General features: G+C 38.8%; 1 protein-coding gene across 1 annotated transcript in view; it reads left to right on the top strand.

Moving 5' to 3' along the window:
- COLEC10 (collectin subfamily member 10) overlaps positions 1–17892 on the top strand; it is a 507785-nt gene that overhangs the window by 473072 nt on the left and 16821 nt on the right. Inside the window, exons 2-3 of the mRNA XM_055287110.1 lie at positions 15706–15777; positions 17151–17222. Coding sequence (XP_055143085.1) covers positions 15706–15777; positions 17151–17222 — 144 coding nt within the window. The remainder of the gene's footprint in view (positions 1–15705; positions 15778–17150; positions 17223–17892) is intronic.

The following is a 17892-nucleotide window of genomic DNA, read 5'->3' on the forward strand; positions in this document are numbered from 1 at the left end:
ATCCATTATTCTATTTAGGCTCAACTGACACCTATAAGGATCATCACCCTTATTTTAAGGAGAAGGAAACTAAAGCATACTGCTCTTGCATGTGATTTTGACCACACAGCTGTGAGAAAGTTATCTGAGGAGTAACTCTGTGCCCCCCAGTCTACCTCCCTAACTATGAAGAGAGGACCCTAATCAACCCAACTGATGAGAGAAACTGAGCTCTGTTAAATGAGATGATGTCATCTCATCTCAGGAATAATCAGCCATATCTTTTTTTTTTTTTTTTTTTTAAGACGGAGTCTCGCTCTGTCGCCCAGGCTGGAGTGCAGTGGTGTGATCTCGTCACACTGCAAGCTCTGCCTCCTGGGTTCATGCCATTCTCCTGCCTCAGCCTCCCAAGTAGCTAGGACCACAGGCACCCACCACCACGCCCACCTAATTTTTTTTTTTTTTTTTTTTTTTTTGTATTTTTAGTAGAGACGGGGTTTCACCGCGTTAGCCAGGACAGTCTTGATCTCCTGACCTCGTGATCCGCCCGCCTCGGCCTCCCAAAGTGCTGGGATTACAGGAGTGAGCCACCACACCCAGCCAATAAGCCATATCTTAATAAGACAGGATAGATGTGCTGAGGACACAAAATTCGTTGTTTTTTTTTTTTTTTTGAGATGGAGTTTTGCTCTTGTTACCCGGGCTAGAGAGCAATGGCACAATCTCTGCTTACTGCAACATCTGCCTCCCAGGTACAAGCAATTCTCTTGCCTCAGCCTCCTGAGTAGCTGGGATTACAGGCGCCTGCCACCACGTCCAGGTAATTTTTTGTATTTTTAGTAGAGATGGGGTTTCACCATGTTGGCCAGGCTGGTCTTGAACTCCTGACTTCAGGTGATCCACCCACCTTGGCCTCCCAAAGTGCTGGGATTACAGGTGTGAGCCACCATGCCTAGCCAACATAAAATTCTTTAAACAAATAACTCATTGTTACCTGCATTCAAGAGCTTATAGATTTTGAAGGTCATTTATATGATGCTGCCCAGGGATAAGTGTATGTGCAAGACACTGTAGCATTGAGTGCAGTCAAAAATAGTTTTGATAGTGTTGTTTTGCCTGGCCTGAAATGAACCAGGATTTAGAAAAAGATTTTTCCAGTCAGAGCCAAAAGCTGTGAAAAAGTCATCTTTCTCTCATCAGACCACATACCGGGTGACCAAATGACAGGACAACCAAAAGAAGGAGGCCCATATGTCCAATGGGAAGTTGAGGGATGCAGTGTGGCAGCAAGTGTGAAAATATACTTTAGACAAAAGTGAAAGCTCCCAAAGAAATGTGCGTGGGTTGGGGGGACTTTGATATACCACAAAGGAAAGTCTCTGGAACCGATTTATCAGTGTCACCCTAGAACCATGCTTCACTTGAAGGGCAAAGCTGGACAATGTCACCAATGATTTTGGGGCAAAGCCAGCGCTAGACCACAGATACAGACCGTATACTCTGAAATAAAGCTCACATAGAATGTACAAAGGCAAGGGCTATGACCTGCTTTCCTCAATTGGAGCACACTTAAGATGACGTTTTACTTTTCAAATTAAAATGAGCTCGAAATTTTGATTAGCCTGGGTAGAGAATGATATTTTTTTTGCCTCTCCATGATTTAGGAGACAATACCATGTTGGTATTATTCTAATGTGGCCTAGCCACACCAATGTGAAATTTTTTTCTGCTCCCTCTTTCTGATCCTCTCGTATTTTGACTCTGAACAGATGAGTGTATGCAAAACTAAAATGTCCAACATTCTCAACTGCCAAGATGTCCCACCATCTGCCCACAGGGCTTTATTAATGGGAAGATAATCTCCTAAAATGCATCATATCACTGCCTCTTCTATACCCTTTCTTGTCTTAATTTTAGCATGTAGAAAAATGACTGGGCAGTGAGAGGTTAGAGCATGGTATTCTATAGCATCAAAAAACACCACCATGCAACAAAGTTATTGACTCAGTTTTCTGGTTAGTAAAGACTGAGTCTTAGAGCAAAGGATGTTCAATGGAGGAGGAACTAACTAAGTGTTATCCTGCCCCCTTTTCAGTGGATAGGATTGACATTTTAATAAGGTAGAACACAGAATTACTGTTTTTTTTATTTTAGCTCCAATGGCTTCAACATAAATAAAAACTTACTATACTTGTCTGCTGCATTAATCCATTTTATGTTGCCATAATATAAAGGAATACCTTAAACTGGGTAGTTTATAAAGAAGAGGTTTATTCTGTTCATGCTTCTGCAGACTGTACAAAAACTGTGGTGCCACCATCTGCTTCTGGTGAGGGCCTCAGGAAACATACAATCATGGCAGGAGAGCAAAAGAAAGGAGGATAGTGTCGCACTCTTTCAAATAACCAGATCCTGTGTGAACTGAGAGTGAGAACTCACTCATTACCACAAGAGGAGCACCAAGTCATGCATGAGAGATCCTCCTACATGACCCAAACACGTCCTACCAGGCCCCACCTCCAACAAGGGGGATTATATTTCAGCATGAGATTTGGAGAGGACACACATCAAACCATGTCATCTGCTAACCTAATTTTAATTAACAGTGGGTTTTCTTTTCCACATAATTTTCATAGTTATTTTGCAGAAGTTGTGAGATTGTTTGTATCTGATCCAGTCAACCAAATGATAGTTTAAACCAGAGGAGCCAATGGAAGTCTTTGAGTAGAACAACATTAGATTTGCTTCTTAGGCAGAGAAATCTCTTAACAGGGTTGAAGATAGACTGAAGGATATGAGATGGTCTTAGTGGGACATGAATGAAAGACAATAGTTGAATTAGGGCTGTTGGAATAGAGAGAATGGGATACAATAGAGAGGTAGCTCAGAAGTAAAATTGGGATATTATGAGTTCTTAATTGTGTTTGAGTCACATGTGAACATCAATGGGAAATTCCAGCAGGCAGCTGGAAATAGATATCATAAATATTCCTTAGGCATTTTTCTAGAAAAACTAATCACATAGCCCATCATCTTGACTTACAGTTTTTATATTTTGTCTCATTTAGTGATTGATGATTATCAAAGAGGATACTACAATTCTCACAGATACTTGAGATGTTCATAGACTGAGATGTTGGTATACATAATAATACAGGTATCAAAGGTAATGGCAAAAACTGCAATTACTTTAACACCAACCTAATAACTACATTTAATAACAATACTACACTTTTTCCTTAAATTTGTTTCTAACTCACTTTGTACTGAAATGAATTTTAGAGAGAATATTGTATGTTACATATACAGAGTGTTGTAAATGTTTAGATGCCAAAAGCATAAATCTGCTCTGGGAAAACGTACATACACACACACACACACACACACACACACACACACACACACCCCAACCAGGATGTTGCAAATCTGCAAGACAGGGTAAGGTCTCACAAAGGCTTCCTTCCGCCTTGTCCTCTTCTTTGTACCTCTTTCATTTCTAGTGACTAGAAATTCTTCTTGGCCCCTTGGATGCTACTGGCATAATGTAATAATGTAATATTCTGGAGCTCTCACTACCTTCTAAGCACCCTTCTAAGCTCTTCATGTGCATGACCACATTTACTCCTCACAGCAACCCTGTGAGGGAGGCACTTCATTATTCTGACTTACTGATGAGCAAACTGAGGCTTAAAGAATTTAAATGGGTCGTTAAAGTCCCATACCCTGTCAGTGGTGGAGCCTGGACTTGAACTAAGCGTTTTGATCCCAGATCCTATGCTCTTAACAACTGCATTGCATTGCAGAAGCATGCCACTTAGTCCTGAATTGATGGGATTTCTCTTTGTTTTTGTTTCTATGGGTCTGGCTGAGAATGCATTTTAATAATGAATGATATGTGAAGGCAGAAGGAAACCTGCCTAACAAAACTTAATGTCGAATTTTTCATTAAGTACAGGGTTAGTTCCCACCCTCCCACCCCCACCCACTTACTCAGACATGCAATGACTGAAAAATAATTGCAGGCTCCAAGTGATCATTCTTTTTAAGCCAAATAAGCTTGAAAACAAAAACAAAGATACTTTGTAATTCAAATAGGAGAGACTGTAGGATATTTGAAATCTTCAGTTGTTTTCTTTGCTAGGTTGCACAGGAACTAGCTGAAGGGGAAATGAAGTTCATAGGTCCCTGGAATTGATGGGGCACAATTAAGGGGTGAGTTGAGATAATAATCATACCCACCAATGACCTAGCTTGGACTCTAGTAAGCACCCCATAAATGTTGTTATCCATATTGACATTGATATTTTTATTAGATAAATTCATTTCCTTACATATTGTGTTTCCTTGCATTTGTTTAGCATGTTAATATTGAAAACTATTCATTTTGTTTTCTTCTTTGATATTTTATCTTGTCATTTGGGGAGAAAGCAACACAGATGAGTTAAAAGCCAAGTCTCCCGACTCCTGTGTCATTGATCTTTCCAAAGCCTTGCTTTGTTGGATGCCAATTGTAACCTACTCATCTGAAAGACTGTGTTCAGTGTCTCCTCCCACCCCACCAAACTGTTGGGCATAGATCATATCTTGTCCAAGGTAGTCCTGTATCCCTAGGATGCAACACAGCTTGGTAGCTAGTAGAAATGCAGTAAAAATTGGCCAATGAACAAACAAGTAAGAAAATTGTGAATTTTTGGACAACAGTCAAGAGCAAAGTGTAGAATATCTGTTCTTATCACAAGGAACTTACACTTTAATTAAATATTTGACATTAATACAAACAGTTAAATAATAGTGCATTATTTAAATAATACTCCAAGGTAACAATTAGAAAGTAGTAACAAGAAACCAGATGGTGAATTATCAAGGAAATAACTCCATCAATAAACTCAGAGAAATTAGAATTTAACTTGAGACAGGACTTGTGGGTAGGATTTATAAAGAGATAAAGAGCCATGGTTCCATTTACATCATTTATTATTTATGTTTTATGTTGCAAGAGGGTTTTGTGCTTATTATAACATGTAACATATGTAAGGATGTATAAAATGAAGATGTAAAGAAAAAGCTAACGGTATCTCTTTTTACTATCACCCTTCCCTCTCTGAACCCTCTTTTCCCCTGTAGACATCATTAATAGCTGGGTATTAATACCTTTCTCTAATTATATTTATCCCTTCCTTCTCTAAATGATGTCATACATACCCAAATATAATACTCCCTAAGAGACTTTCTATATGTAACATGGAGCTCACTCTATATCCAAGAGCTTTTGCTAACTCCTTATTTTTAGTATCAGAATAATATTGTATTTTGAATATAATTTTAATCATTGTAATGTTACTGTAATCCTTTTATTTTTAATCAGTCCCATGATGATACATTTTTACTTTTTTTAATTTTATTATTATACTTTAGGTTTTAGAGTACATGTGCACAATGTGCAGGTTTGTTACATATGTATCCATGTGCCATGTTGGTTTGCTGCACCCATTAACTCATCATTTAGCATTAGGTGTATCTCCTAATGCTGTCCCTCCCCCCTCCCCCCACCCCACAACGGTCCCCAGAGTGTGATGTTCCCCTTCCTGTGTCCATGAGTTCTCATTGTTCAATTCCCATCTATGAGTGAGAACATGCAGTGTTTGGTTTTTTTGTCCTTGTAATAGATTACTGAGAATGATGTTTTCCAGTTTCATCCATGTCCCTACAAAGGACATGAACTCATCATTTTTTCTGGCTGCATAGTATTCCATGGTGTATATGTGCCACATTTCCTTAATCCAGTCTATCATTGTCGGACATTTGGGTTGGTTCCAACTCTTTGCTATTGTGAATAGTGCCGCAATAAACATACGTGTGCATGTGTCTTTATAGCAGCATGATTTATAGTCCTTTGGGTATATACCCAGTAATGGGATGGCTGGGTCAAATGATATTTCTAGTTCTAGATCCCTGAGGAATCGCCACACTGACTTCCACAATGGTTGAACTAGTTTACAGTCCCACCAACAGTGTAAAAGTGTTCCTATTTCTCCACATCCTCTCCAGCACCTGTTGTTTCCTGACTTTTTAATGATGGCCATTCTAACTGGTGTGAGATGGTATCTCACTGTGGTTTTGATTTGCAGGTTTTGTTTTTGCCACTACAAACAGTCTTGTTTATCCATTTGTTCTTACTGTTACTCCTATAAAATAGGTTGCCTAAGGCAAATTAGGGTATGCATGTTCTTTATTTTAATCATTATTGACAATTATTTTCCAGAAATGTTGTAGCAATTTACATAGCCAAGAACAATGAATGATAACATTCAGTTGTCTGCATTTACATCATCTTTGGATGTAAATCTGATGATGACATATGATATAGACTTATACATACATATATTTCTCTAATAGTCTGGACATTTTCATCTATTTATTGCTTATATTTTTAGATATTTTTATTGTCCTTTTTGCAACTCAATTTTCAAAAGCTTTTTGCATATTAAAAATATTACTAATTTTTTATGCCTTAGTGTTTGATTTTCTCCCTTGTTTATCATTCATTTGTTTATAAACTTTGCGTATTTATATCTCTGAATTTCTCATATGCTATATATGTCTATCTTTCCTTTTATGACTTTTCGATTCTTCTCTAAACAGATTAATTGCAAATGAAAAAGATGTTTTTCAATGGAGGCAGGAACTGAAATACATTTTGATGAACAATGATAAACAGGTTGGACAGGAATAAAAGGTTATGCAGCAGAGAAACTCCTGGGTTGTAATGAGTGTATATAAATTAAATGAGCCATTTATCAGAATGTCAGAAAATAATATGGGAAAGTTCCATTGATGCCAGCCTGTGAAGGTTCACATACTAGACTAATTAGTTTGAAGTGGCCTATGAACACAGAAGAACTGTTGAAACATTTTGAATTGGGTGGTAGTATGATGGAAATATGATTTAATAAAGATTACTTTGCAAGATAGTTGGGAAAAGTGAAGTTCAGATTCAAAGAAACCAATATTTCAAGAACAATTTATTGAACAGACACTATTCTAGGCACTTTAGATACATCAATGAAAATCTTTAGGAATCACCTGTAAGGAATAGGGTTACAGCATAAAGACAGGAAGACATAAAATAACAGCAGCAGGGATGGGAGGAAAAAGAAAGAGAGAGTGAACATAAGATAAGAATCAAGATGAGAGTGAGGAAGCCGATTCAGGTACTGAGCCTTGGAAATTAGAGCATGATTGTAATATTAAGAGACAAAGGTAAATTAGAAGAAGAAAGAAGAATATGGAGTGGACAGAAGCAGTAGAGGCAGTGGTGTGTGTATTTGCCACCTGGGCTGCCTTATGAGATTATTGGCCATCAGCACAGACCTCCCAGCAGGCTGGAGTCAATCCATTAATCAGCCATTATTGAGAAAGACATTGCAATCAATTACAAACTCATTTGACTGTATTGTCATTAAGCTCACATTTATCTACCTTGTCTTTAAGGATGTTACTCCTTTTATTTTGAAAACAATTATTGAGCAATCACCTATTTACTGCTTCTCAGACTCTGTGCCAAGTGCTAGGAATACAGTCTATCATCCCTGACCTGTCTTATCACCTATGACACAATGCAATAGGATGCTATGAAGTGAGAGGGGATTACCCTCCAGGGAGTTAGTTTAGTTCTGACCATTGAAGATGGAGATGGAGGCAGGAAAATCTGTACTGAGAAGACTCCTTGGGAGAGGAGGTAACACGTGAGCTGAACTGACAAGGTACAAGGAGTCCAACAGAAGACAAAAATCCACATAATATTTCATTGGCGAAGACATTTTAGCACCAGCCTGCCCTCATATAAGGACAAATTTGTATTTTAGCTTATTTTCTTTGTATTTACCATACAATGTAAGTTTATTCTGGTGGAGCTCAGTCTAAAGGATCCTATTTACTTCTTTCTGACAAAGAATAGTGGAGAGTTTGAAGCGTGGGCAGATAGGGTTAGGTGTTTCCTCCTTTGTGCTCCCATAGCAGCGACTGTCAGCATTTCTTGCAGTAATTATCTGCTTTTTTGTCCATCTTCTCCTGAGGCTTTGACCTCTTCCTGGGAAGGAAGCTCTCCTAATCATTATCTAGTGTTTGTATTAGTAAAGAAACTTGTGTTTGCAAGTGAAAGAGGTCAACACAAACCAAACTTACACTGGTCAACCAAACACACAGAGAAAAGCAGGGGAATTCATAGACCCACGTAACAGGAAGGGATTCAAGCTGAGTTAGGTCCAGCTGCTCAAGTCACGTGTTCTGGGATGAGTCTTCACACCATTCTGCTTTCCCCTGTAATGACTGTAATGTGAGTTCTCTCTTAATGGTGTCAAAATAGATTCGGATTCTTCAATGATAGTCTATCCTCTCTGAGACTCCTGCAGAAAGACCAAGTCTCCATTTTTGCAAGTTCTAAATAAAATCCTCAGAATGAGACTTGTGGGCTCTTACTGGGTCACATGTGAATTGCTGAATGAATTGCTATGGATACGGTCTAAACCATATGGATTGAGAATGAGTAAGTGTGATTTCCTACAGAAAACTGTGGAGCTGTTACCTGAAACCCAGGGAGTGGATACCAAGAAAATGAAAGCAAAAAATGCTCACTGTCCTTGCGATATTTATGCATCAGTGAGAGCACATTCCATGCAAGGGGCTCTTTGATGAATTTTACCATCCATAATCTTACTTAATCTTTAGGTAACTCCATGAGAAAAGGGTCATCATCCCCATTTTCCCGGATAGGAAACTAAAGCAGGAAGGTTAATTATTTAGTATAAGATTTAATGTAAGTTTAAATAATTTATCAAATAATTTGACAAATTACTTAATAAAATTATTAAAATTAAATAATTTATTAAATTCAGTATCTATTACATTAAAATGTAAGTATAAATTATTTAGTATAAGATTAAATAGCTGTTATATAGTAAATTCAGGAGTTGAGCCTAAGTACGTGTGACTATAAAATTCCTATTTTGTCCATTGTACTGAGCTTTCAGAGGGAACTTGAATGAGTGTCCTGTCTGCCAATACACACGTGGTTCCTGAAGGTGGAGTTCCTTGGCAAATCACATCTTTGTAAAGAATTGCTATCTTTCTTATAAGACTCTTCCTGAGACAGCTTTTCCCCTTAAAGACAAGTAGTTTTCTACGGACTAAGATGCAGTTGGTTCTTTTTAAACCATATCCTTATGTTAAGCCCATAATAAACAAAATTTTTGAATGCTTTAAGTGTGTTAGGAAAAGTGCTAATTGTTTTATGTGAAAAATCTCATTTCCTGCACATTCCACATAAGATAATGTTAGGATATCATATTAGCCTGTTCTAACCTTGCTAATAAAGGCATACTCAAGACTGGGTAATTTATGAAGGAAAGAGGTTTAATCGACTCACAATTCCACATGGCTGGGAAGGCCTCACAATCATGGTGGAAGAGCAAGGGATGTCTTACATGTCAGCAGGCAAGAATAGAGCATGTGAAGAGGGGCTCTTCTTTATAAAACCATCAGACCTCACGAGACTTATTCACTATCATAAGAACAGCATGGAAAAGACCTGCCCCCATGATTCAATTATCTTTCCCCGGGTCCCTCCCATGGCACATGGGAATTGTGGGAGCTACCATTCAAGATGAGATTTGGGTGGGAACACAGTCAAACCGTATTAGATAGAATCTCAGAAAAATCTCTTAGAAGGCCCCTGCCCCACTATCATGTACATATTTTTTTTCTATTCCTGAGAAGCACACTGTTGTTTATTTGTTCTTGAGCAACGTTGCCAGAGTCTGGGCCTCCCTTTTCCACAGATAACCTGCCTCACGACAATGATGGTTGCAAACATATGATGTCTACAAATTAGTCTTCATTCAAAATCCATGCTTACTTGCTTTTTATGTTTTTATGAAAAGAAATACAAAGAAAGCTTCCCCTAAATTTCCATCACAAAGCTATTAAAGTGAATCAAAGTAGCATGGGTCTCAGAGTGAGGGAGCAACCCCCAGGATGGGAGACTCTAGAACAGGTAAGCACTCTAGTTATTTCCAATTATAGATAAGAAAATGGGAGCACTGAGAGTTTAAATATCATAGCTAAGTTCACAGAGCTGATAAGCAATGTGATTAAGATTTGACCCCTGAATATGCAAGGTCAGGACCCTCCCCTGGGTTTCATCAATACATCATCCTACCTTTCCAGGAATGACTCCCTTCTGTGAATCACCAGTGGAAATTTTTCTTCTTCCAACCACTCTGTCCAAGGCAGTTTCTTGATCTATTAGTTCTTTCAGAAGAGAAAATGGAATTATTTGTCCTGATTTGTTTTAAGAGGACTTAGGCTTACTCCTCTGAATGTCTACTTCTCTTCTAAGTACTCATTTCTTCCTTGTATAAGATTATATTCAGCACAGCAGTGTGGGCTTGAGATGAACAAGATCATAGAAGTCTATCAAGCTGACTTTTTCAAATGCCTACAGCCCTTTAAAAAGCAAGGTTGATTTAATGATAATATGTTTATATAGGAGTTTGTTCTTACCCTTTAAAAACACTTACTGAAGTACTTAAGGGAGATATGTTCATGTCTATAATTTACTTTTTTAAAAAATATAGCAAAAATAAATACATGAATCAATGAAAATGTGCTAATTGGTAAATCTCAGTAATGGGTTTTTATCTTTAATTATGTGAAAAGTTTTACAATAAAGGGTAAAAAAAACACAGCCAAGCAAAAGAGTAAGTAAAGATTATATAACAGAGATTGAGGTAGTGAATAATAAGAAATAATCACTTATCTACCTCTATTCTCATTAAAGCAGACACTGATGAGTTTACCAAATGAGACAGGCATGGTGTTCAACACTTTCCATCCACTGTCTCCATTAATCCACAGCAATCCTATGAGGTTGGGATTATTCTCTCCATTTTTGGATGGGAAAACTGAGATTTGAAGAAATGAAATGGCTTGTTCCAGAGTACTCTTAACCAAGGCAGTGCACTCTCTTTGCCTTAGAGAAAGCTGTGCAGAAGTGGCTGACTTGAAATAATTCAGGATAGCCAGCAGTAGGCAGGTTGGGTAGGTGAAGGCACCAAGGGAATGATAAAATGGATGAATGGGGAGAAGGCAAACAATAGCAGGTCCCAATGAGGCCTGAAGATTTCAGTGAAGTGATGAGGTTGAGATTGGGGAAGTAAAAGTACTAGGGAGTGGTTTGTTTTATGACTTTACTGGTACATGTCATGTATGTAAGAGGTATGGGGCATAATTGACGACTACTGAAATTTCCAAGAATGAGGATGCAATTGGCATAGATGGGAAGAAGATGTAAGCAGGAGTGGGAAGGATACATTACATTTTAGGCAGGAGTTCTTGCCTTGTTAAGAAAGCACAACATACCACCTATCCCACTCAATTCTTTTTTTCTTTCTTTCTTTTCTTTTTTTTTTTTTTTTTTTTTTTTTTTTTTTTTTTTTCTGAGACGCAGTCTCACTCTATCACCCGGGCTGGGGTGCAGTGGTGTGATCTGCAACCTCCACCTCCCGGGTTCAAGTGATCTCCTGCCTCAGCCTCCCAAGTAATGGGGATTACAGGCACCTGCCACCATGCCCAGCTAATTTTTGTATTCTTAGTAGAGACAGGGTTTCGCCATGTTGGTCAGGCCTGACCTCAAACAATCCACCTGCCTTGGCCTCCCAAAGTGCTGAGATTACAGGCATGATCCACCATGCCCAGCCTATCCCATTCAATTCTAAGGCTGATCAGGAGAAAGGTTACTAACAACAACTCCCCAGTCTATAAGATTGTTTTGACAATGGGAAAAGGACTTTAATTAATTAATTTTAGCATCTCCAAAACAATTCACTACTTTTTAATAAGTATTTCCTTTGAGTAAAGGGTACTGGCCTGGGTTCCAACTAGAATTCAATTTTAAAAGACATTTTGCTAATTGGGCAGGGGGAAAAGTCCTATCTAAGAAAATGTCAAATGTGTGCTCTGTTGGAATTCTGCTGGTGGCTTAGGGAGTGGGTGTGAGCAAAGCAAATCATTTTTGTAAAATTGAAATTAGCTTATTTCAGTTTACAGCTTTTCACTTAATTTTCAAATACAAGTGGTGATTTCTAAATGAAGTAAAATAGTGTAAATTGTCCTACTCATCCAATAAATATAAAAACAAACAACTGTGAGCCAGGTGCGGGGGGCGGGCCTATCCAAAGCTTGCTTTTACATCTCCCTTCAGTTCTCATTAAAGTAAGTACCAAAGATCAGACAAACCCAGGACCCACGCTGAAGGCTAGGGCTCAAGTTGTTTACTTCATCTGTGCCAGCAGCCTGCTTGGCCACCAGGCTGGGATGCAGTCACATGGGTGGAAGAATAATAAATAATCCTATTTCACCCTCCCAGATCTCCATCAAGAGCCACCAGGGAGCAGTAGATGACTAAGTCACTCACCCGGCTGCCTCTGGTTAGACATTTGCTTGAAAACGAATGGGAAAGCTTATAGAAGGGGAAGAAGGAAGGAGAAAGAATAATGGCACCAATAATTCACATCTGTGTAGCATTTTGATTCTCAAAGGGCTTCACATACATGCTTGTTTTTGTCTTGCCTTTTCATGAGCAGGACATGCATCATCAGTCCCATTGTACAGAAGAGGAATCCAAGACCCAGAAATGCTAAGGCGGGAACTTGTTCTAAATCATCCAGCTTGTTCAGAACATGGGCTAGGAGAACAAATGCCCCTGGTTTGAATCCTGGCTTTACCACTTCTGAGTTATGTGACCTTGGATGTTACTAACCTCTCTGTGACCCCATTTCCTCTTCTGTAAAATGGAGCGAAGGATAGTATCCATCTCAAAGCTTGCTGTGGGGATCAAATGATAGATTGTATGTCAAGTGCTAGGAACATTTTTGGCACAAAGTATTTGATAAACACTGTTATTATATTTGTAGAATGTCTTATGGTTCACACAAAGTGTACTCAGTTCAACTACATTGATTAAACACCAGAGCCAGGCACTGTGCTAAATTCTGGAGACGCTAGAAAAAAATCACTTATGATCCCACCATGCTTTGGATCACAGGGAAATGTAAGAGATAAGTGGAAATACACCGACACATTTGGTATAAAGGGTTATTTTTAAGCAACAAAGGTAATTAGTGGGAGAATTTAGCCCAGTCTGGGAGTGTTAGAAAGGACTCCCTGAAGGAAAATACTTTTCTAGCTTTACCTTTGCTAAACACCCTCTGGAAAAAAAAAGTGTAATTTTTGTCTATTCTATGAACGCATGAAAAAAAGCTCAGATAAGTTAAAGGACTTCCCAAAGTCCCTCAGTGAGTGGCAAAGTGGTGTCTCAGTTATGCTACCCCATCCCAAGGATACATTTCCTGCGAATAAAGTCATTAAGTAATAAGCTGTTTTTTTTCTTTTCTCCCACTGTCTTTCTTGCCTAAAAGGAAACAAACACTATATTTCCTTCTGCAACTCCCCTTTTTGCCCTGAAAAATTTGGCAGGGTGCCAAATTCTGTAAAATCCACCATCTGCTAAGAGTCACAGAACCTAGACCAAAAGGGATAACTGTATACCATGAGGAATCTAGAGTGATAGAAACGTACCTGTTGTTGAATCCTCATTTGACTACTAAAAAGCTCTACGACAATAGGCAAGCAACTTAACCACATAGTCTCATTTTTTTTTCATTCATAAAATAGAGCAACACGAGTTTCCATCTCCTAGAATTGCTATGATGACTACATGTCAAATTGTTAGCTTGTGCTTGGCTGACTTTGTAATTGCTCAATAGACATTCACTGTTAACTTTAGCTAGAAAAATGTCAGCTACAGGAGGATCACTTGAGTCCAGGAGGTTGAGGCTGCGATAAGCTGTGTTCACACCACTGCACTCCAGCCTGGGTGACAGAGAAAGATACTGTCAGAAAGAAAGAGAGAGAGAGAGAGAGAAGGAAGGAATAGTGGGAAGGAAGGATAGTGGGAAGGAAAGGGAGGGAGGGAAGGAGGGAAAGAGAGAGAGAAAAAAGAAAGAAAAGAAAGAAAGAGAAAGAAAGAGAGGGGAGAGGAGGGGAGAGAAGGGGAGTGGAGGTGAGGGGAGAGGAGAGGAGAGGGGAGGAAAGGGGAGGGGAGGAGAGGGGAGGGGAGAGGAGAGGAGAAAGAGGAGAAGAGAGAAAGAGGAGAGAGGAGGGGAGGGGAGAGGGGAGGGGAGGAAAGGAGAGGAGAGGAGAGGAGAGGAGAGGAGAGGAGAGGAGAGGAGAGGAGAGAAATGTCATCTAGTTCACCCAATTCACCCCTCTGGTCTGACCACAGATATCACCTGTGCATTCTTTTCTGAAAGCCATCCTAGGAGGCATCTATAGCTTCCCTTGTGAAGTATTTCAATGTTTGATCAATCTCACAACCTGGAAATCCAACTCTTCCATACATTGTCCTTGCTTTCACTTAAAATTTCAACATTCTGCACTCAGAAAAAAAATAAAAATAAAAAGAGAGAAAATCTCTGGTCGTGTTTTTTCCTGGATAAATCAATGAACATCACAAGTTACTCTCACTCAAATTATCTAATCCCAAGAGCTTCATTTTTGTCTTTAGAAGGTTTTGTTTCTCCTCCTTTCATCTGCTGATGGACGGGACTCTTTCATGCCCTGAGATTGCTGTGGTGATAATGCAGGTATCTGGTCATAATATCATGTGTGTTGTGCTCTTTGTTTTCAAAGCATATTCACATGCTCACCTTGTTGATCCTAAAACAACTGAGTGAGGTGTGGAGAGCAGATACTATCCCCACGTTTAGGAAAGGAAGCATAAAGGAAAGAAAAACAGCAGCCATCATTGCTAAGCACTGATTGTATACCAGGTGTTCTATGTCTATTGTCTCATTTGAACTTCCTAAAAGCCCACTCCAGTAGGTGTTATTAGATCAATTCGCTGGAGAGAAAAGTGAGACTCAGAGAGGGAAGTTCTGTACTCAAATTTCTCCAGATAGTGAGTGGTGGAGCTGAGACTTCAATCAAATCTGTCCTAGTCCAAAGCCAATAAACTCAATCAGTGGCCTGTTGAAGATTTGTTCAAACCATCAGTGACTAACATGGCATTAAAATCCAAGACTCCTGATTCTCAGTCTGGGCATTGTTCATTAAACCATTCATTCAGTCTTTAATTCTTCAAGGTGCTGGAGCTACAGTTGCCTATGATTAAGACACTTGCTGCTCATGGAAAACTGCTTTGTGGCTTCTCCATTCCTAGTCTCCTATTCTTAGCTTCCTAGGTCATGCCTACAATTTTGGGGTTCTCAAGCATGCAGTCAGAGAGTAATAAGTTATGTGTGCCTCTGTGTGTGTGTGTGTGTGTGTGTGTGTGTGTGTAAATTTTATGTTTATTGTCCATCCAGAATTTACTGGATTCTACAGCAAGAATAAATATTTGTCAGGCGAAACATCTCAATTCAGCAACAAGAATATTTCTTCAAACATAGAGTTGGATGTGGAGAAAAGTAAAAAATAAAATATACTGGAAGTTTCTTCCTTTCACCTGATTGTCAAGTGCATGTGAACATACGTCCATACTCACAGCTGGATTGTGAGGCAAGCGCTGAGCTGAGGGAAGGATGGTAACCATGTCCACCTTACCCTGGGAGAATGTGCTCATGTTACTATTTGAGATGCTTCACTCTGTCTCATTTTCTGTTTCAAAAGGAGATGATGGTGAAAAAGGAGATCCAGGAGAAGAGGGAAAGCATGGCAAAGTGGGACGCACGGGGCCGAAAGGTAACTAAAATGATGTGAAACTGACATTTTAATATCATAATTGCTCTTCTCTCTCTCCTGGCCCTTGCCCTGGAAATTAGCAGCTTCCATAATGCCCTCTGCCCCAAAAATGCCTGAAATATATTTCACACATGAATTAACTCACCATCTGAATGCCCCTCTGAGATTACCTGTCAACAAGACTCATATGTTTCTCAAGTTGCATTCTTTAGGGCTGGCTGGTGTGGGACACTGGGAGCCCCAGGGAAAAGCAGTGTCTGAGAATATTTAAGAAACGATGTGTTATAGAGCTGTGTTCATAGCTGTGTCTCCCTTCTAAAGCCACTGCTAAGCAGCATTTTGTTTTTTAGCTGGCATACAGCTTAAGGAAGAAGATAAAAAGAAACAAAAAGAGCTACCTGATTCATTGATCTATTCACCTTTCCCCAAGATCTCTTTATTTCTTTAATTCTCTCCTTTGTTATATACAAAAGAATAACACACTGGAGAAATGGTGGGGTATGGGCGGAGTGGGATCAGAGATGAAGAGAGTAACACAGATGTGACTAGGATGGGCGTTGGCCTCACCAAGATATACCTTTTAGGTTGTGATGTGTATGTGTGCACCTTCTGAACACTTGAAATATTTCTTGCCAACAGCTGCAAGAGAGCTACCCTAGATCACTTATTTTAAAATCTTGAATAATTTCAAAGGAAGAGAAATTACAGACCTGTGAGACCACAATTTGGGAAATGCTGACTTAAACTATCTATACATATGTATGTCGATTACAAGATTATTCTTACAAAATAAAGATTTTTAATTGGCAAATATTTTTTAGACTTTTATAAAAAGAAATAACATTGGAAGAGCTCAGTGTTTCCTACCCATAGTTTTTTGAATGAAAACTCAGCAGGACCATGTCTGATGTTTCTTTGATCATTAGGTTTTATGACTGCAAGTTCCCCGCCCTGTTTTTAAGTGGTGCAATTGTTAAATCTTGTTTTAAAAGAGAGAAGAAATAGAATCCCAGAAGGAAGACAAAATGGAGCTAAAGAAGAACAAAACCAGAATGGGGTCAAGAATACTTTCACCTGGCCCTTCTCTAACCTTTCTTTTAAACATCCTCTGCCATAGTCATTCTAGAAATACTACATCAGCAAGTATTTTAATATCATCATGTCCGTACTATATATTCATACTCACTCACATTTTAATTTTAATACATACATTATAAGTCTGTTAAACTAGACAATATAGCATGGGATGTATATTAGATATCACTGGTAGAAGAATATACTTGATGGCATTTCTTTCAAGTGAATATCACATTAGCCACATTTCAAAGGAAAATAAAACCTTATGATAAAAAGATAACATGTTTGCTTTTCAGGAATTAAAGGAGAACTGGGTGATATGGGAGATCAGGGCAATATTGGCAAGACTGGGCCCATTGGCAAGAAGGGTAAGTTGCATCTTACTATTCTCCAGTAGCAATTCAAAGCAAATTGAGGCCGGGTACGATGGCTCACACCAGTAATCCCAACACTCGGAGACCAAGGTGGGAGGATACCTTGAAGCTAAGAATTCAAAACCAGCCTGCACAACACAGCAAGACCCAATCTCGACCAAAAAAAAAAAATTAATTAGCTCAGCATGGTGGCACATACCTATAGTCCCAGCTACATAGGAGGCTGAGGTAGGAGGATAGTTTGAGCCCAGAAGTTTGAGTCTGCAGTGAACCATGATCACACCACTGCACTCCAACCTGGGTGACAGAGTAAGACCCCGTCTCTAAAATAAATAAATAAATAATAAATAAATAAAGCAAATTGAGGATACCCTTAATTGTTTTAAAGTTTTGTATCATGAAAATATCTCCTTTTCCTTCTTTTAAATTAATAATTCTGTCTGTCTTCATAGTTTGTCTCTTTGTTCCATACATAAGCAATATATCTCACAGCTCAAAAAAATACCTAGAACAAAATGAAACAAGATGTCAGAAACAGAATCAAGCATCAAGGTCTGATAGTCTTTATGTTGAATCATCTCCTGGGATCTACTTGTTGGCTACAAATCCTTGCTATGATCAAAATGATACATGATTATTAATAAAATACAAAATAGGCAGAGGA

Source organism: Symphalangus syndactylus, chromosome 7, assembly GCF_028878055.3.
Source record: "Symphalangus syndactylus isolate Jambi chromosome 7, NHGRI_mSymSyn1-v2.1_pri, whole genome shotgun sequence".
NCBI classification, from domain to species: Eukaryota; Metazoa; Chordata; class Mammalia; order Primates; family Hylobatidae; genus Symphalangus; species Symphalangus syndactylus.